Genomic DNA, 21,683 nt, shown 5'->3' on the forward strand with positions numbered 1-21,683 from the left:
AAAGACAATGTTTATGAGAAACAGCCTCGTTCCTGATGCCCCATTCGCTCTCAACGGAACGACCATCTCCGAATGCAACAGCTATGTGTACCTAGGTCGAGAAGTCAACATGACAAATGACCTGGCACCTGAGCTGCGCAGGAGGAAGAGAGCAGCTTGGAACGCCCTTCACACAAATCCCATAGTAATACAATTTCTACATTCTGAACTCTACAGAATCCTCACTATTTTCTATTTACAAAGAAGACTCAGCTGAGTGTTGAAGTATAACGTCTTAGGCAATAAGATATAATGAACAAAAACCTTACCACTCAGCTCTAATTACTGAACCAAACTACATAACATTTGAGGTGAAGAGGGAATTTCATTAGCTTTCTTTATTTAAATAAAATTCCTATAAAGGTCATAACAATATTTAACTTAATGGAAAATATGCTAATTTTCCCCTCAGGAAATAAAAATCTACTATGAAGGTTTTTAAAATATATAGGGTCCAGAGAGAGAGTACAGTAGCAAAGGTACATGCAAGACAATCTGGGTTCTATTCCCCCTATTACCACATGGCCTGCCAAGCATCTCTGGGCATAGGCCTGAAGCACTGCAAGGATTGCTATCCTTGGGCCTTCATACTGAACCACTGGCCTGGCTGTCCAAGCATTGTCCGCAGTGGCCCTCAAGCCCCTTCAGTGCTGTGTGGGAGTCCTGAACCCCCCAAACAAAACAAAAACAATTAACTACACTCTTCTAAAATCTTTATGACAAGCACTGATTTAGTAATGAAGAGGAAAAAAAAGAAGGAAAGGAAAAAAGAAACCAAGAGGGAAGAACCTTTCTTTCTTTCTTTTCACACGGCATTTATCTGAGTGTGTCGAAAGTTGCTGGGCAGATAGCCGAGTGGCAAATATTTATTAAGGAACTGAAGAGACACCTCCAAGATATAGTACACAGGCTTTTTATGCAGGAGGCTCATGTAGATCATGTAGATGTCTGGCAAGGCAAGGTCCCCCAAGCACCAAGTGGGACTAACCACTAAGCACTGCTGGATGTGGCCCCCAAAAAAACAAAATAAAAAAAATATTTATCCAACAACTATTTGTTCAATTAGGCAGGATTCTGTTGCCTTTACCCTGTATTCAGTACTTAGGGCTATGAATACTATAAGTTCAATAAATCTATAAGTATAAAACATTTAAAATAGCGAAGGGCTGGAGTAATACTACAGTGAGTAGGGTGCTTGCTTGCTTGCAGATGACTGGAGTTCGATTTCTGGAATACCATATGGTTCCGCGACCCAGGAGTAATCCCTGAGCAGTCAGGAGTAAATCCTAAGTACATCCAAGTGTGCACCCCCTCCTCCCCCCATACATGAAAAGGAACCAACAAACAGGGAATACAGCATTTCCATGAAAAAAAAAAAATTTTAATGGTGGCAGGGGTGGAGGGGTGGGGGGTGGGGCGCAATATGATGGTGCTCAGCTCAGAGTTTACTCTTGGCCTACCAGGAGATAGGGACCATATGTGGTATCAGGGATTAAACCTGGGTGACCAGCACTCAAGACAAGCACCCTACCCACTGCACTAGCTCTGCTCCTTGAAGTAATACATACTCTGAGAATTCTTGATAATGCAATTCTGTATGTACTCTGCTAATTGTCATATATCCAATGTTAAAAATCAAACTTAGTATACTAAGATAAAGAAGCAGTATAGAATATGTCTTGATCCAGACTCTGTTGAATTTCATCTCCACTATTCATTAACTATGTGAAGCGAAGTGAATAAATACCATCAGTATTATCATCAGCAATAACAGTAGCAGACAATTATTATACTTAAATTAGCGTACTTCTGGGACCCGAAGTAACAGTGCAGCAGGTATGACTCCTGCCTTTAGTTCAATTCCAACAATTCTATTCCCTAAGTCTCGCTAGGAATGATCCCTGAGCATGGAGCCAGAGGTTAGTTAGTTCTGAGCACCGCTGATGTGGCCAAAACTGAAGGGGGAAAAAAAAAGTGCAGTTCTGGTATTTTAAAACATGTCTCTGAAACATACGTATTTTTGCATTACATGTTAGTTTCTCTGTGCCCTCGAGAGGTACAAAATATGCCCATGCGTCCTATTTATTTTTTGTACATTCACTTCCCAGACACTGATAACCTTCTACCTCACTTGGCAACCATCTCTTCCTTCCCTACATGACTGCTCACCTCAAAAAGAGATAGCAACAGAGAAGGAAAAAAATATTTTTGTGGCAATGGTGTGCATATAAAGTTCAAGTTTTTATCCAAACCAAGACTAATAATTTTTACTGAAATTTTATTTTAAACTTCTATAAACCTTCACCTTTTATGGCAAACCAAAAATGGTAAAGTACACCATAACTGCTTTCAAAATTTTGTTTTCAGGCCATCTCCAGAGGTACTCAAGGAGTCAAATGAGATAGTAAAAGTGGCTTAACCTCTGTGCTCTATAGTCTCTGGCATCCAAAATAATTATTTCATAAAAGTGGCTTAACCCCTGTGCTGTAGTCTCTGGCATCCAAAATAATTATTTCTTATTTTTTAAATCCCATTTCTGGGAGGAAACACACACACAATTAAAACATGTAATGCAGTACATCCTAAATGCATGCCTTGCTTTTAGGATGTACTAAGATCCTTGGCACACACAAAAATATCAACAATTATTCTCTGAAACAACGATTATTACCTTTATTCTTTTTTGGAGGGGGAAGTGGTTTACACTTGGAGATGCTTAGAGTGGTACTAGGTATAGAACCTGGGACTTCCATAGAAAAGTATGCAACCAATACTTTGAGCTATCTCTCTAGAATCTTTAATTTTTTTAAAATTATTTTTATAAAGTTGTTCACAATAATTTATTACATTCAGTATTCAGAACCTTTAATTTTTAATAAATTTAATAATTTTTAACACTTTGTAGGGGTCATGTAGCACTGATGATCAATCACAGGCACTAAACATGCTAGACATGGACTTTATCATTTAGGCCATAACCTGGCTCCCTGTTATCTTTAACTTATCAAAGAGAAAAGAGTGAGCTAAAATTAGGATCTGAATGAAGTCCTCAGATGAAGTTCAAAGATTTCACAGAGCGGCCTCCCATAACAGAAATCTATGCTGTTCAGAAGAGAGACTGGAAAGATAGGTGGTATGAAGATCACAAATCTTAAATCAATTTATCTTCAACCAAAGTCTCCCTGAAGGTTAAGATCCTTTTTTGAACTATAATTTATCTATTAGAACTCTTCAACAAAATGTTTCAAAGATATCTCAGGGTGTGCCACCAACTCCCTTCTGTTCTTAATTATTGGCATCACCTAGCAATCATTTCACACTTTTCTCTCTCGCCCACAGTCACATGATCATGTTGTTCTTGCTCAAATCCAATCCCTTTCTATTTAATTCCATTCCAACCAGATCTGGTGACTTTATTTCTGAATTTTTATAATAGTTTCCTGACTCTGGTCTCTTCTAAAGGTAAAGGTAAAGGCCCTCCCGTTGATCGTCGATTTGCTCGAGCGGGCCCAGTAACGTCTCCATTGGAGACTTTGTTGTTACTGTGTCTGGCATATCGAATACTCTCGGTAGCTTGCCGGGCTCTCCGAGAGGGGCGGAGGAATCGAACTCGGGTCGGCCACGTTGGCCGCTTGTAAGGCGAACGCCCTACCCGCTGTGCTATCGCTCCAGCGCCCTGCTGGTCTCTTCTGGTCTCCAAAATTCATTTTCCATTCTTCCAACTGCTATTTGTCAATGCAAACTCTGCTGATTTTTCAGGCTTAAAATCATCAGAGGACTTCCGACTACCAACAAGATAAAAACAGTATAACATATAAAGCTCTTCTATATTTGAAGGCTATTAAAATCCAATCAACAACTTTAAACTCTAAAATTTGAAAAATTTTAATTATCACCAAAATTCTTTTGGAAATAATAAAGCTATAGCAGTGAAGTGGCGGGCTAATAATCAACACACAAAACCCAGCTGACATTTCTATATGCAAGCAACAATTTATCAGAGAAGGGAAAAAACTGTTTAAATCCCATTTAGAGGAATCAGAGAGACGATATAGGGGTTAAGGAACTGGACTTGCCTGCAATCAATACAGTTCAACACCCAGCACTGCATATGGTTGGTCCCCCAAGCCCTGTCAGAAATGATGCCTGAGCACAGAGTCAAGAGAAAGCCCTGAGCACAAACACAAACCACCCACCCTCAAATCCCATTTAGAATTGTGTAAAAAGCATATAAAAGTGTCTAGGAATTAGCTGTTAAAAGATTCATACATCAAAAACTGTAAGTCACTATTAAAAGAAATGAAAATGAACATGATGAAATGTAAAAATAAATATTCCACGTTCATGAATGGGAAGAATTAGCAGAGTTAAAATGATCATGCTACCCAAACACTCACATATATTCAATATAAACAAAATTTCAATAGCATTCTTCAAAAATGAAGAACAAACACCACGAAAATTTGTAAGGAACCATAAACATTCCTATTACCTATCTCACCCTAAACAGCCAAAGCAATTTGGATAAAAAAGAAGATAGGAGGTGGCATATTTCCTGATCTTAAAACTATGCCACAAAGCTACAGCTATCAAAACAATGTGGTAATGGAATAAAAAACATTAAGATGAACTGAATAGAATTAGAATAATTAGAAGTAAACCTTATACAACAAAGAGTTCACGCAGGTGCAACAAAGCAGCCAAGAACATAAAGTAGAGGGAGAAAAAAATTAGGGGCGTTTGCCTTGCATGTGGCCAACCCGGGTTCAATTCCCAGCATCCCATATGGTCCCCCACCGCCAGGAGTAATTCCCGAGTGCAGAGCCAGGAGTAACCCCTGTGCATCAGTTGGGTGTGACTCAAAAAGAAAAAAAAAAAAAGTCTCATGCCAAAAAAGAAAAAAAAAAATCAGACTGGACCACTATTTCATACTATATACAAAACTGAATTTAAAATTGATTAAAGATGTTTATATTAGACCCAAATTAATAAAATATATTAAAGAAAACAGGGGCAGAATACCCCACATCATCGAACTCCATCTTTAAGAAAATATACAAAATGATAGATATGGGGGGAAGAGGGCCGGGGTGGTAGATGCTGTACTATCCCATAAGGTCCATGTACTGTCAGAAGTGACTGCTGAATGTAGTCAGGAGTAAGCCCTGAGTATCCCTGGAGTGGCCCCGAAAAACAAAAACAAAAGAAAGAAAAAAGAAACAAGTAAGACTACAACAATATAAAAAGTTTCTGTAGTATGAAAGAAACTATTGTTAAAATAAAAAGACAGGGCTGGGGAGAGAGTACAGTAGGAAAGTAGGAAAGGCCTTGCTTTGCATGCAGCTAAACTGGGTTCAATTCGCAGCACCTTCCAGTTCCCCAAAGCACTGGCCAGAAATGATCTCTGAACACAGGTAAGAGTTAAGTCCTTCTTCCTGCCGGACATGGCCCCCAAAAGTGAACAATTAATTAAAATAATAAAAAGTAGAAAGATATTCTACTGAACAGGAGAAACTATTTACAACCCAGACATCTGACAATGGGCTAATATCCAAGTCATATTAAGTACTCAAAATTCAAAAACAACAAACCCATTCAAAAATGGGGTGAAGAACTGAACAGACATTTCTCCAAAGAATACATAGAGATGACTAACAGGTACATGAAAAAGAAAAAAAAGCTTATTACTTATTATCACTAATTAACAGGCATGGTTTTCTGCTTATCCATGCTAGCCTATGGAATTATTCAAAGCCAGTCACATCAGGGATTACTCCATCCTCACGATACTACAAAACTTGCCTCTCAAGCAAGACCAAGCATGTTCCAGATTGCAACCCCTGTACAGACCTGTATTGAACACTGTGTCCCTCTCCTCTGGACTACTGAGTATACGGGATCAATAAACTGCTATTTATGTCATCTGTCTAATGTCAAGTTTTATGTGTTCACTCATCCCCATAATAACACTGCAACTGAAACCCTTCAACAGCGTGAAGAGGAGGTGAGTAAAACAAGACCTCACGGATAGCCTCCTGGTGGGGTGGAAGCATGCTAGGCTCATAAAATAAGACCTCATTAATTTTTTATTTTTTATTTATTTATTTTTTCTTTTTGGGTCACACCCGGTGATACTCAGGAGTTACTTCTGGCTCTGCACTCAGGAATCACTCCTGGCAGTGCTTGGGGGACCAATATGGGATGCTGGGAATCGAACCCTGGTCGGCCGCATGCAAGACAAACGCCCTACCTGCTGTGCTACTTTTTTTTTGTTTGTTTGTTTTTGGGTCATACCCAGCGATGCACAGGGGCTACTCCTGGCTCTGCACTCAGGAATTACTCCTGGCGGTGCTCAGGGGACCATATGGGATGCTGGGAATCAAACCCAGGTCGACCACGTGCAAGGCAAAAGCCCTACCCGCTGTGCTATTGCTCCAGCCCCCCTCCTGTGCTATTGCTCCAGCCCCCAAGACCTCATTTATTTCAGTTCAAATTTAAGACCCAAAGTTTGGGAATAGGAAATAAGGAACTCTGTATTCTAAATAATTTTAAATAAATAAGCTAATACATAGGGTCAAACATTTGTAAGATTAAGACAAATTATTTCAGATCTTTAATTTTCAGATACAAATTTTTAAGTATATTATCCTTGTAATGTAAGTTTCCTCTTTTCCAAGTGGATCTGAAGTGAGGGAGGGAAAGGTTGATAAGAACATTTAGGACATTAAATTAAAAAGAGGGAAGGGCTGGTCTAAGGAACAAGACAAAAGTTACAGAAATAAAAGATCATTTACAGAAATGAAAGAATTACAAATCAATTCCCAAAATTCAGCAGCCAATCAAACATCTTGAAAAGAGAGCACTAAATTGTTAGTAAATAAATTGTACTTAAAGCTAACTATACGTTTACATCTGTAAGAGATTTAGGTGAAAATAATAATCAGGATTTTAAATTATAGGATGATGGAGAACTGTGACTATTTGCAACTCTACTCAAATGAAAAAAAAAAAAATACTGTGATAGATCCTCAGCACTTGCATATGGTCCCTGAACAATGCCAGGGATAATCCCTGAGCACAGAAACAGGAATAAATCCTGAACAATGCCAGATGTGTCCTTATCCCCCAAAAGAATGAAAATTATGTATTTGGTAAAAACATAAACATCAAGGTAGTTAACAATTATCCTTTCTATTCACTGTCAATAGAAATAAGTAAACTACAATAAGAAAAATTCTGTCATTGGAATTACAGGGGAAAATATAAATAAATGCCATGACAAATAACATGGAGAATGTATATGTGAACCTTTAAAATAAAAATTGTAAAAATGTCTTTTTTTGACAACTATAATAGGTAGTTCTATAGATCTCCTATGTATCTGTGATAAAATTACTACTTTGGGAGACAAGGTTTTAGGTTAAAAAATGGAAATCAGAATTTTGATTTTCTCATCAGGTTTTCAATCTTGAAAATTACTCTGCATACCCTCTCTTCTATGTGTTCTTTAAATGTACTGAAAATATACTACAAATGTGCTACAATGTGCAAAATCTAAAAAAACTCCAGTAATGTTATAGCAGTTATCAAGTTCCTGCTTGTGAAAGGACTTTTTTTTTTACATTTTATTCGTACGATGACAGAATTTCTTCACCTTCAGAATGAAACAGGACTATTTTTTACATAAAAAGAATACTAGTTGAGAGCGAGAAAGCTAGTAGAGTTAAGGCCTGTGCCATTGCTTGTGGCCGATATCTGGTTCCGCAGTGCTTGGTTCTGAGCATCTTCTGGTGTACCCCGAAGGCCCCTGAGCAACCCTGAGTCCACTGATGGCCCAGGTAATCCCTGACATTGCAGAATCCAAGCTTGTCCTTGGGCCCTATCATTGAGTCACCTGGTCTACTGGCTATGATTGCCTGGAAGGAGCCCTAGGACATCCTGTGAATAGTTTGGAGGCACAAAAGCAAAGACAAGTAAAAACAAAAATCACGCCAAAAAGCTTACTGAATTTACTCTTTAGTAAATAGGAATTTTATATCAATTATATATTATGACAATTATGATGGCAACTTTGTCTTTATAGACACAGATATCCTCAAAGGAGTTCCATTTGTTTCTCTTAATGAATGTTTTCCAAAGTTGGAGATACCCCCCACCCCCCTTCCAGGGCAATGGAACATCAGAGTAGTACAGGAGCAGCCTGGGTGTGATCAGAGGGTACTATGGGATATCCACCCCCCCCCCCCCAAAAAAAGGGTGAGATGACAAATAAATCTGGAGCTTCCATATTAGAAACTTTAACAGTTATGAATTACTAGAAATAAAAAATTTGGGAAACAAATATTTTCCCCTAAAAAAAATTTAGTATTGGACTCCTTTCAATGAAAATCATACTTTCTCTTTCTGGAGGGAGAGGGTCTGGTGTTCAGGGAAGCATTAGTGCAGGGGAACTGAAGCAGGGTTGCTGCTGCAGCTGCATTCACCGCACACTAAGTGTCTTACCTCCTGTACTATCTCGCAAATCCTTACATTTTCTCTCAATATCGCAAATCCACGATTCCTTTATTCATTCACTGAGAACTACTTACTCATCAATATTCAGCCTAATGGCACATGCTAAAGATAATATTATTTCTGCATTTAGGAATTCCAACAGAATGGTGGGGAGGTAAACAAACACCTATAATGAAAACTGATGATGCATTACAAAGTTCAGATTAAAACTAGTTTTGTGACCTGACCTAAGTCTTGAGGAATGAATAATATCTTCAACTTTTCAGAAAGGGGACAGACTAGTAAGGAGTACCAACATTCAATTACCATCAATTACCATGCTAGATACCAATTACACTTGCAGAAACTTTAAGATAAGGTACTAACATAGATTGCAAGTTTACCTGAGGTACTAAAATAAATTGCAATCAGGTTATTTCCAAATTCACAGAATGATTAAATTATAATATCTGTCACTGTCTTCCCGTTGTTCATCGATTTTCTCGAGCGGGCCCAGCAACGTCTCCATTGTGAGACTTGGTTGTTACTGTGTTTGGCATATTGAATACGTCACGGGTAGCTTGCCGGGCTCTCCAAGAGGGGCGGAGGAATCGAACTCGGGTCAGCCATATTGGCTGCGTGCAAGGCAAGCGCCCTACCCACTGTGCTATCGCTCCAGCCCCAAATTATATATATATATATAAAAATATATATATGGAAATGTCTTAACTATTAGGTTAGAATGGTATAAAAGGCCACTGCCATCATTTTTATGAGCTGGGCTTCCTTGTAATGGCAACTACAAGTCGCAGAGCAGAAAAACAATATATTCAAACAGGCTTAAATACTGAAAATTTCAGGGACTGATCTAGAAACCTTAAAATAAAAGCCTAACTAGCAGAGAAATGTAAGAGAGAGATGGGCCAAATATCACACAATCTCATAACACTATTTGCCTCCCCCAGTTTTCTTCTCTTTTGCATTTTTTGTTATTTTGTTTTTGGGCCACACTGGATGGTGTTCAGGACTTACTCTTGGCTATGCTCAGGGATCATTCATGGCAGAGTTGAGGACCTCATGGGGTACTGGGGGTCGAAGCCCGGCCAGCCACATACAAGGCAAGCACCCTATCCACTATACTGGCCCTTCAGCACCATTCCTCTACTAGCTTTATTCCTCAACTGTACTCTCACAGAAAAAGCACTAATATGCATTGTTCATACAGAAAAAAGGTGTTACTAACAGAATAACAGTTAAAAACAGTAACAAATATAAATTTAATAATTCTGTTGACTGAGAGTGTAAGTCAGTGTAAACAAATGAACCTTTCAAGCAAGAAATTAATTGTATAAAACACTTTGATGATGCAAGTAAAAATGAAAACACTAACTGCAAAGTATAAGGTTGGGGAGGGTTTGGGGTGGGGTGCTGAAATAGTTTAAGTCAAAAAATGTCAAGGTCTGGACATGGGCTTAAGGATTGTTCCAGTGGCAAAGAGTTTGCCTTATAACAGGCCGAGAGTTCCAATTCCCAGCACCACCTCACAGGCACTCAGCATGAGCCTGGCAACACTGACTTTTGGGAACCCCGATGCCACAACAATCTGTGCAATCTCTGCTGCGCTGCAATGAAGTATGTACAAACAACACAACTAAAAGTATGCAAGTTTTGGGCCACACTGGATGGTGTTCAGGACTTACTCTTGGCTATGCTGAAGGATCATTCATGGCAGAGTTGAGGACCTCATGGGGTACTGGGGGGTCGAACCCCGGCCAACCACATACAAGGCAAGCACCCTATCCCCTATACAACCCCGGCCAACCACATACAAGGCAAGTACCCTATCCCCTATACTGGCCCTTCAGCACCATACTTGCATACCAATTATGCTGCCTATGGCAATGAAATCATGTGCCAGCACCATAATTAATTAGTGCGACCCCAGCCAGCACAGTATAGACATAACAAAGAGTGCAACCACTGCAACTAATTGTACAAGCTCTGGTAAGCAGCACAACAAAGTGTGTGTGACCCCAGTCATTGCAGCAAGATGATATAAACAGAAGAGGAATTTTGTTTTGCTTGTTAAAGTTTATTTAAAATAGCAGGAGGATGGGGGCTGGAGCGACAGTATAGTGGGAAAGGCTTTGTCTTCAGTATAGTTGCCCTGGGTTATATCCCTATCACCCCCATACGGTCCCGGTCCCTCTGGCCCACCAAGAGTAACTCCTGAGTGCAGAGTCAGAAGTAATTCCTGAGCAGAGTTGGGAGTCACCCCCAAACCAAAATAACAAAAAAAAAAATAAAACGAGGAGCCAAAGAGATAGTATAAGATTTAAGATCTTGCGCTCAGTCAACCCTGGTTCAATCCCTGGCACTGCAGATGGTCCCCTAAGCAGAGTCAGAAGTTAGCCCTAAGCACTGCCAGCTGTATCCCAAAACCTAAAACTAGAAGTCTGGAATGAGAAGGGATAAGTAAAAGTCAACAGGAGATTGGAAAGCTGCCCCCTCTGTGTAGGTGGGAAGGAATTTATTTCTAGGTAGATTCTATTTGAACACACCTTATTAACTGTCTCCTGTGTAAACGAACAGCAAATAAAAGTGTGCTTAAAAAAAAAAAAGAAAGAAAGAAAGATGCTCAGGAATAAAAGTAAAGGCTGAGCTCTGCATTTAAGACACATTTACAAGACAAAGTTCCCGCTTATGGGAGTGGATCACTCTAATCACCCGAGGAAGGTGGGAGTGGCTGCAGGAAAAACATCTTTTCTAACCAATTACTAAGCCTCTTCCTTATACAGCCTGGGGTGAATTTTTTCTGTTTTCTTGTCTGAAGAAGGGTTTGGAAATGGTTCTCCTCATTTAAGCCTTCTACCACAATTTCATAAATTCACAAAAATGTTCACTGTACAACACAGATGACCCAAAAATGGAAAATATGAACAGTTTCTGAGTGTCTATAACTATGTAAAAAAGTCTGTGGGACAAACTATATAGGAAACAATTTTAAAGAACTTTATTTTGCTTCTTCAAGTAATCCTCCTATTTAACCCAGGAACTAAAAGTGAAAACATTATTAACTTTCACAGTACCATCTTTAACATTGTATACATTTTAAGAAAGTAACGATATTCTAGGTTAATTTCTAAAATACTTCCTATCATAGGGCATATGACACTGAACTAGTAGCATAAAACTTTTAAATGTTTAATGATGATAAGCCTTTTTCAAAAATGATTTAAAAATTAAATTGAAAACAGATTTTGAATATGGTACTGATGGTTATTAAAAAGTAAGTAAAGTAAAGTAAAGTAAAGGCCCTCCCATTGATCATCCATTTGCTCCAGCGGGCCCAGTAACGTCTCCATTGGAGACTTTGTTGTTACTGTGTCTGGCATATCGAATACTCTTGGTAGCTTGCCGGGCTCTCTGAGAGGGGCGGAGGAATCGAACTCGGGTCGGCCATGTTGTGCTATTTTTCAAAATAAGTTGTCAACAAATACAAAGAGATAGGCCCAGAGGAGGATCCTATAATATTTTAGGGAGAGTAATGTTACAAGATCACCACTTTTGATCAGCCAAAATCTGGTTTATATAAATACCATCTTTGCCATGATACCTAAATGTTCTTAAAGAATTACTGCGATGAGTTAAAACGTAAAAAGCAATGAAAACTAAATGTTTCTGAAGGCATATATGCCCACTAACTAAGCAATGTGTTGTCTCTCAGAGTCAGGCCCATACAAGGTACTATGAGGCTTCCAGGCTTTAAGTCTGCATTCACTAACGGAAATTCCAAGAGCTAAAAATGATTAAAAGCTTATTTTTGAAAATTACAAACGCTGTAGAAAGACTAACATAACTTAACTATTAGTTTTAAGACATCACCATGAATTCCTCCCAATTTTCATACCTCATCATCTCCTCCTAGATAACTAAGTGGCGCAAATGTTAGAACATCACTTAAATTTAACCCCAAAAGTTCGGGGCTGGAGCAATACCACAGCGGGTAGGGCGTTTGCCTTGCAAGCAGCCGACCTAGGTTCGATTCCCAGCAACCCATATGGTCCCCCAAGCACCGCCTGGAGTGATTCCTGAGTGCATGAACCAGGAGTAACTCCTGTGCATCGCTGGGTGTGACCCAAAAAGCAAAAAAAAAAAAGTTTAGTGAGTGCTTTTCTTAAATTATCAAAAAGCAGTAAGTTATCTATAGAATATTCTTATGAGACCACACACCACTACCAAACTCCTTCAAGTGAACATTTTTATTAATTTATTTCCAAAACACAGTGCTGAGCAAGTTTAGGAAAACGACACCCCTCCCCCTCCCCCACCTCCATCCCCCCACGTCGACGGTGCCTATTGCCTGGAGAGTGCCAGAGAATAAGGAATCTTGTCATCTCCTTTAGAAAAAAAAACTAATGCTATTTTAGGCCTTTACAACACATGGCAGGGTCCCACACATGTCGGGTAGATTCCTGGCCACTTGAGTTACCAACCACCCCTTCAGACCAGCGGAAGCGATGCATCAGGGTACCCTGAAATCCTTTTTTTCTGCACGACTTCATCCTAAACAGGCGTGCCTGTACGCTTTCAGCCTACTAACTTATGGCTAAGCATGTCTATTAATTCCACCGACGACTGCTGCAGAGCAAAGGTCGCGCATCTAGAGAGCAGCCTCTCCGGTTGGTCTGCGGATCGTGGGGCGCTCGTCCCGGTCCCCGATTCTGCGGTTGTTTGTTGTTATCTACCACTTCCAGCAGAGCGCATATCCTCAGCGCGGAGGAGGCCGCCGGGGCGACACACATCAGCAAGTTCACAGGGGGAAACGGGGGCTCTGCCTTGCAGCTCCGGGTCAGGGAGAGGAGAAACACACACCCGGAACCGAGTTCCAAGCGGAATCTAGCCCCAACGCTCGCAGCAGGATTTCTGCAAAGAAACCTTTTGCTGCATGTGAACATCTCGGACCCCGGGGCTGCAACTGGCCTGGGACTTTTCAAAACAAACAACAACAAAAACCAAGAAATACTTGGGAAAATACTTGGGAAAAGCGTCTGAGACACACACTTCGGAGTTTGAGAAATGTCAAAAACCCCTGGGGGAGGGGGTGGGAAAAAGGAAAGGAGTCTCTCTTCTCTGCTCTCCACACACACACACACACACACACACACACACACACACACACACACCTCCCCCACCCCACCCCACCCGGGGACCAGAGTCTCCCGGCAGCCCAAGAAAAACTGCAAACGAGAGCAGACTAGTCGGACGATCAGATTTCTGGCTTTTTAAAGGCCCGAGAACTTGAGTCGTTCAGCGGGTTCCGGCGCTGTCGCGGCGGGCGCGATGCAGCAGAAGCAGGAGCAGGAGCAGGAGCAGCAGCAGCAGCAGCACAGCAGGAGTTGCACCATCACCCTCTAGGCAGGGCGTGTGGGGGGCATCGCGAACTGGCCCCTGGCTGTCTACGTGTTGGGGGGGGGGGAGGGGGGAGGAGGTGGGGGTGGGTTGGGGGTTGCCAAGCGCGGCGGGACACACCGTGCAGGGAGGGATGTGGGCGGGGGGAGGGGGGTTGGTGGAAGGGGAGAGTGACTGCCAAGGAACTCGGAAGCGGCGGGGCCCGCGGTTCCAGCCGGGGAAGAGCAGAGGGCGGCGGAGGGCGCAGGGAGAGTCGCGGAGAAAAGGGAGGCAACGTCGACGCCCCGGCACGGCGGCGGCGGCGGCGGCGGCGCTTCGGCTCGGGGTGGGGAGAGGCGCGGCGGGAGGGGGCAGAAAGGGAGCGAGGAGGGCCCGTGCCTGCGCCGTTTTCTCCCCGCTCCCGCCCCCGGCGGGCCCCCTGAACCCGGGCGCGCTGGCCACACTCCGCGGCCAGGCCGCGCCACCCGATCCCCGCGCGCAGCGCCCCGGGACGCCGGCGCGGGGAGGGAAGAGGGTCCCGGGGCGGCCGCCGCGCCCTGCGGGCGGGGGTGGGGTAGGAGCGGGGGTTGGGGGGGGTTGTCGAAGGCGGCGAGCAGGCCCGGCCGAGAGCGGCGGCTCCCCCCACCCGACCCCACCCCACCCCACCCCACCCCCGGCGCGCACGGCGGGGCTTCGGCTGACTGACAGGGGCCAGGAATCGCACGGCGAGGACGACGACGACGACGACGACGACAGGGCGCGACGCGATGGCCCAAGTCCTGCCGCTGCCAGCACCGGCGGCGGCCGGACTCCGCTGAGACGCCAGAGCTCTGCGGCCTCCCGGACCGCTGGACTCGGCCGCCCCCGCCGCGCTTACCTTCTCCTCGTCAGACAACTGCTCCTCTAGATCCGCCATTTTCCTTCTGGCGACAAACCGCGACGGCGGCGGCGGCGGCGGCGGCGGCGGCCACCTGACTTCCCCCTTCGCAAGCGGTCCTCAGCGCCGCGCGCCCCCGCCAAGGGAGGGGCCGCCCGTCCAGGCCACTGCGCAGGCGCCCCGGGAGTCCCGCCCCTTCCCCCCCGCCCGCGGTGGGGGGCCGGGGCGCGGCAGTGCGCGTGCGCGCGGCGCCCGGGCGTCTAGGGGCGGGGGTGGGGCGGAGGCGGGGCGGGGTGGAGTCTTTTGCCACCTCCCGCTGCCGGCTTGTCAGCATCCTGAGTAGAGGATCCTCTTCCCCACCAGTGACCAGATGGACGTGCTCTGCGACGAGTACATTCTGAGCCCTGGATTTTGTTCCCATCAAATCCTGAACTCTAGCAGCTAAAAATGTGACGAGGCTATGAATAGAAGCCTTTGAAACCTCCTGGCTTTTTTTTTTGAAAGTATAGAAAAATATTCAGCTTTCATTAAAATTTGCACGCAACCTGGTTCATAATTGGGAAATAACTCGATTTATTCATTTATTCACTCAAGAAATATTTTTTACTTCCTTAATGTCTGCTGGCTATGTTAGTCTGGGGATATACCATATTAAGCAAAACGAGAGCAGCATGTTCCCAATAAGCTTACAGTCTAGTCACGAAATATATATGTTGAGCAGCTGTGAAGGTACTGTACTGTTTGTTGCAAGGGAATAAACAGTGATGTTAGACATGGGTTCTGAACTTCTGAATAGAGTCGCCAGATAAAATTCTGGAAGCCCAGTAAAATTTGAATTTTAATGAACAATGAAAAAATATTTTTAGAATGTCTCATGAAACATTTGAGACATTTATTTATGCTAAAAAAGATTCTTTGTTTTAAATCTTACTGGATGTTCATTACTTTCATTTGCTAAATCTGTCAACTCTACTACTGAAGCCCCAAGTTTAGCTGGAGAGTGAAGCTGTCTTCAAAGTTGTATAGATAAGAATTGGTATGAAACTGTATACAAAGATACAGCAATTCTGGTTACATAGACCTGGGATGGAGCTAGAAATTTTTCTTTCTAATAAGTTCACAAGTAATGCCAATGCCTCTGGTCAGGAGATCACACTTGGGATAGTAAGGCTTTAGTATAAATAAGAGTTAGAACTTTAATTATTATTTTTACAACTAGAACACATACAATGTTATGTGTCAATTATACTTTGATTGAAAATAAAATTTAGGTTAAAAGACTTAATTCTATAGAAAATGAGCTATTGACATTATGAATAGTGATACATGCCATGATCAGAAATGTCTAGCAAAATGAATTTGACAGTTTTGTGTAAATGACACGTGAGAGCACCTTAAAGGGGTACCTTAAAGGGTAAAATAAGTCATATGCCAGCACTGTTCTTTTATATTCATCTTAAAGTCATACCCAAGAATGCTCAGGGTCAATTCCCAGTTTAGGAGACTCTCCTGATGGTGCTTAATGGATCCTGTTGTTGCCGGGGTTTGAACTCAAGTCTCATGCATGCTTTGCATGCATTTAGCCAGATTATCTATCTCTCCAGTCTGCAAAGACTATTCTTAAGCAATCTGTTGAATGTGTGTGATATACAAATCATGTTTTTTTGTAGAAGGAAAGCGAAGAGGTCATACTTTTGAAAAGTTCAGAGTCAATTTGGTGAGGTGACTGGAAGGGGAACCACAGTGACACATGTAGGAAAAAGCAAGTGTCTTGTTGAAGACAAATAGTGCAGAGAAGACATGAGAGACAATCTGGGTAGAGTCTAGTGAAGGACCTCTTTAAACGTAAATAGGTAAGAAATTTACTTCTTTATGATCTACAAATCACTGTCTCATTGATTTCTCGCTGCAACCTTAAGAATCAAGATATTTCTCGGCAAAGTTTTGCCCACTTTTTAGGAGAAAAATTGAGGCCATATATTTATCTAAGCTTGTACAGTTCCTAGGTGACTGAATGGGGGTAGAAACCAAAGCCTCTTACTCTGGATACTGTCCTTTCCATTTGTCAATCTTTCTTTCCTGCTCTCTAAAGCCATTTACTTGCCACCAAATAAAATTTAATGAAGACAATTACTCTTCCATCATTTTTGTTTGATTCTGGGCCACACCCAGCAATGCTCAGAGCTTACTCCTGGCTTTATGCTCAGGGATCACTTCTGGTGATGCTCAGGGGACCACATGTGGTAGTGGAAATCAAACCCCAGTAAGCAAGGCAAGCACCTTAGAAGCTGTATTAAGTCTCTGACCCTTCTCTTCCATCAATTCTATTCACCAACAGTTGCATCAACAGCAGAAGTATTTACAAGCTTTTTTCTTTTCCTGCATTTTATTTTGTTTCTGTTTACTCAGCTGCACCAAATATCAATAATCTGTACACAGTGGGTACTCAGTAAATGTTGCTTAACTGATTACTTTCTTCCCCTAAGAACCTCACCCAAAGCTGGTAATGTTTTGTAATAATTTGAGTCATACTCTGTTTACAGTTGCATCCTTGGTGATATTTTTTGCATGGTTTCCCATAGTGACACACTAGTAATTATGGATAATTTCTGATAATCTTTTAAAAGCCTATCAATAGCACTCTCTTAATATAGCCAAAAAGCACTGCACTGTAGCACTGTCCTCTCATTGTTCATCGATTTGCTCAAGCGGGCACCAGTAACATCTCACAACAAATTGTGAGACTTGTTGTTACTGTTTTTGGCATATAGAATATGTCACCGGTAGCTTGCCAGGCTTTGCCGTGTGGGAGAGATGCTCTCGGTAGCTTGCTGGACTCTCTGAGAGGGGAAGAGGAATTGAACTGTGGTCGGCCATATGCAAGGCAAACGCCCTACCCTTCTGTGCTATTGTTCCAGTCCTTCAGGTAGACGATGAATCTGAAATTAATGTAAAGGTAAGGGCACTTTAAAGCAAACATAGAGGCCAGGGAGATGGTTGAAACGACTGGAGCACATGCAAGGCATGTGTGCTAGGCCCTATGTTAGACACCCTCGGCCCCACCAGCATCACTGCCACCCTCCCAGCACACCAGGTATGTCCCTGTGAATGCCCCCAACCCCAAAGCACCTCATCTCCCAGCTGCACTGCTAAGCATCAACCCAGGAATAGCCTATGTGGTCCCCGAGCCCTGCACGGCCCCACCCCCCAAAACAAAACAGCCCTCAGATTGGTCAAGTCTCTCAGATATATACTAATCCAAAAGAAAAGGGAGGAAAAGACACCAAATTTAGAATTCTCTTGGAGGTTATTCTTGGTGTAGCACTGTAGCACTGTCCTCCCATTGTTCATCGATTTGCTCGAGCGGGTACCAGCAACGCCTCCATTGTGAGACTTGTTACAGCCAAAAAGAATTCTAGAATTTTCATAAACTGGGGCCTATAATAAGATTTCACTATATTACACAAATTGGTATAAAATTTAATATGACTGTAAATAGAAATGTATTGTACTCTATATGATTAGTTATTCTGTGACAAAAAGAAAAGCAACAAAATATTCTTCCCTCACACAATTCTATCTTCTTCAACTGTTCACTTTTTTCGTTTTTTTATTTCTAAATGCACTCTTTATTTAATAATGGTATATATCTCAACAAAACCTGATTTTTAAAGTTTTTCCATTAGTAGGGCTGTATTTTAAATTACTTTCATGTATCTTCTTCTTTTCTTTATGGATTTGCCTTATATCCTCACGGATTTGTCAAAGTGAGAATTTGCCTAATTTATAGAATCACAATTTTAAAGTCCATTTACTGCAAGCATCTAATTTTTCAGGTAAATTAAGCCTTAGAGAAATTGAATTACTTGACTAAAAATTGCACATGTAGCTATTATTTTAAAATCCAATGCCCTAAAGTTATACTCATCTTCTTTCCTAAACATACATTCATATTATTATATAAAATACATATGTATCATATCCCAATCATATAACTATAATCAGGCAATAAATATTTAATATTATTGACCTCTAAATTATTGCATTAAATATTGGCATCTATAACATTATTTTCTTTGATCTCTACACTAGAAATAAATGATCTATAGTTTATGAAGAAGGTTTTCCTCACTTCTGAGAAAAACTACTAGAGTTTGACAGCTAACATCTGGTTATTTGTTACTTCTATAATCAGTGAACACAACAGATCTCAAACAATGTATTTTATGACCAAATAAGTGTCAAAAATCCTGTATATTTAAAAAGAAATTGTCCTAAAACAGGTTATTAAAGTGTGGAGGGAGGTGTGGTGGGGCTAAAGGGGTCTAGAAGTAACATAAGGACATTGGTGGAGGTTCCTGGACACTTTGGTGGGGGTGGGCAGGAACTTTAAATTAAGAACAAAAATATTAAAATGATCATAAACTTGTTACCTAAATTACAACAACAATATTAATGAAGTAATTGTCCTGAATTGAGCAATTTCCTAAATAATACTTGAGTATGTCTGTTTTCTCAACTATAGTTTAACAAAGAGCGATAGCACAGCGGGTAGGGCGTTCGCCTTACAAGCGGCCAACATGGCCGACCCGAGTTCGATTCCTCCGCCCCTCTCGGAGAGCCCGGCAAGCTACCGAGAGTATTCGATATGCCAGACACAGTAACAACAAAGTCTCCAATGGAGACGTTACTGGGCCCGCTCGAGCAAATCGACGATCAACGGGAGGGCCTTAACCTTAACCTATGGAAGTAATAGCCTAGGAGAATCCTAAATGTAACATTCCAAAGATGACAGGAATTATTGAAGATGCTGATTTTCTTATCTCCTCATTTCTTATGAATATTCTGTCCTTCATAATTTGATTTTTGTTGACCTTATTCAACACTCCTGTGCTACAATCCCAGACACACATCACTGAACACAAAACTGTTTACTTATCATCACTCTCTCATTCTCTGTTGAAGCTTTTTTCTGAAATATTCTTTGCCACTCACTACCCTTTAAAATCCAGGTTAGAAAGCTGAAAAGCTAGTTCAAGGATTCAGATGCTAATTTTTCACTTTCATTCCTCTAACTGCAAGTTCAAGTTTTCTGCATCTTCATGGCAAGTACCAAATAGGGGAAGTGCCCAAGGTGATTCTTTACAGTGAGGTAAATAAATACTGAAGCTTCTATTTATTTGAATTACATCAGGCAATAGCACAGTGGGTAGGGCGTTTGCCTTGCATGCAGCCAGCCTGGCAGAGCCAGGTTTGATTCCTCCGCCCCTCTCAGAGAGCCAGGCAAACTACTGAGAGTATCTAGCCCACCCGGCAAAACCTGGCAAGCTATCCGTGACGTATTCAATATACCAAACACAGTAACAGCAAGTCTCACGATGGAGACGTTACTGTGCCTGCTTGAGAAAATCGATGAACAATGGGAAGACAGTGACATCAGGCATACAAATAAAGGCATATCCTTTCTAGGTTACTTTTTCTTAACCTCATAGGTAACCATTAACCTGAATCTGGTGCTGTTACTTTACTTATCATGATTCTTGTTTTGTGAGGAGAAGGGTGTGCAGCAAGAATTGAACCCAGAACTACTGCTTTTTTTTGTATCCTTTTTTATTATTTTTTTCCCTTTTAATTAAATTAGTGTAGTACCAAATTCAATAGTATTTCTGAAACAAATTAATGAGTATGATCACCTTGCATAGTTTTGAAAGCAACCTGAGTAAAAATAAATATAGGCTAAAGCTAGGGTAACGAGCTAACTAACTAAAAGGGCTGATGTGCACACTTTGCATGCAGAAACCCAGGGTTCAATTCTGCTCCACCTGATTCCCCCAGTACTTCTGAGAGTGAAACCTGACCACCCAACTAGGTGCAGCTCCTGAGAACTGGGTATGTCCCTACAAAAGAAAAATCCCACTAATTTCTTCTTAGAAAAACATCTTCATATATGGGTCATAGATGAAAAACTGTTAGACTTTTGATCTGTAAAAGGTTATGAAAATCAACATAAATGGCGCACATTCACTGGTAGCGACACAGTAACAACAAAGTCTCCAATGGAGACGTTACTGGGCCCGCTCGAGCTTTACTTTAAAATATATATTTTTAATCTTTAACATCTGATATAGACTTTGCAGCGACAGAACTCCTAGAACATATTTTGGGGGCATGAAGATCATTCCCAGGAATAATTGGCTTGGTTATGCAGGCCTGAGGTGCCTGGCTCATTATGAGATACTGTGGGCCACCAGGGACACAAGATGTTTGGGAGACCATGAGGTGCTGGAGATTGAACTAGAACCTTCACACGACATGCTTTTGATTCAGCTTTTTTAGTTACTTCCCTGCCTCTGCCTGAAAATGCTTTTGACTCTTATTTGGACTGGAATACTGCTTTTGAGCTACTGGAGTTGCTTTGCCAGCTGGGAGGTGAGGTCATGTGGGCAATTTTTTTTTCCTTAAATTTTTATTAGTGAAACATCATGAGGTACAGTTGTAGACTTACAAATTTTTGTGCTTGGGTTTCAGTTATACAATGATCGAATACCCATCCCTCCACCAGTGCCCATTTTCCATCACCACCAGTCCCAGTATCCCTCCCTCTCCCCATTCCCCCATCCCATCCTACCTCTGTGGCAGGGCATTCCCTTTTGTTATCTTTCTCCTTTTGAGTGTAGTGGTTTGCAAAAGAGACATTGAGTGGCAATCTTGTTCAGTCTATAGTCTACTCTCATCACGCATTTCCCATCCTGAGAGGAACCTTCCAACATTGTGGGCAATTTTTAACCATGATTGTCAGATGATGGAATATGAACACCCAGATACTTTGCCTTAAATCAGGCCATTTTATAGCTTAGACTTCCCCTAGGAATAAAACCTATTT

At 41.8% G+C, this 21,683-nt stretch overlaps 1 protein-coding gene across 1 annotated transcript in view; it reads right to left on the reverse strand.

Annotated features, from left to right (window-relative positions):
* CAPZA2 (capping actin protein of muscle Z-line subunit alpha 2) overlaps positions 1 to 14,962 on the reverse strand; it is a 55,733-nt gene extending 40,771 nt beyond the window's left edge. Inside the window, exon 1 of the mRNA XM_056118345.1 lies at positions 14,801 to 14,962. Coding sequence (XP_055974320.1) covers positions 14,801 to 14,839 — 39 coding nt within the window. The 5' untranslated portion in view covers positions 14,840 to 14,962. The remainder of the gene's footprint in view (positions 1 to 14,800) is intronic.
* Positions 14,963 to 21,683: the final 6,721 nt, after the last annotated feature.

This window comes from Sorex fumeus, unplaced genomic scaffold (assembly GCF_029834395.1).
Source record: "Sorex fumeus unplaced genomic scaffold, SorFum_2.1 ptg000037l, whole genome shotgun sequence".
Lineage (NCBI taxonomy): Eukaryota > Metazoa > Chordata > Mammalia > Eulipotyphla > Soricidae > Sorex > Sorex fumeus.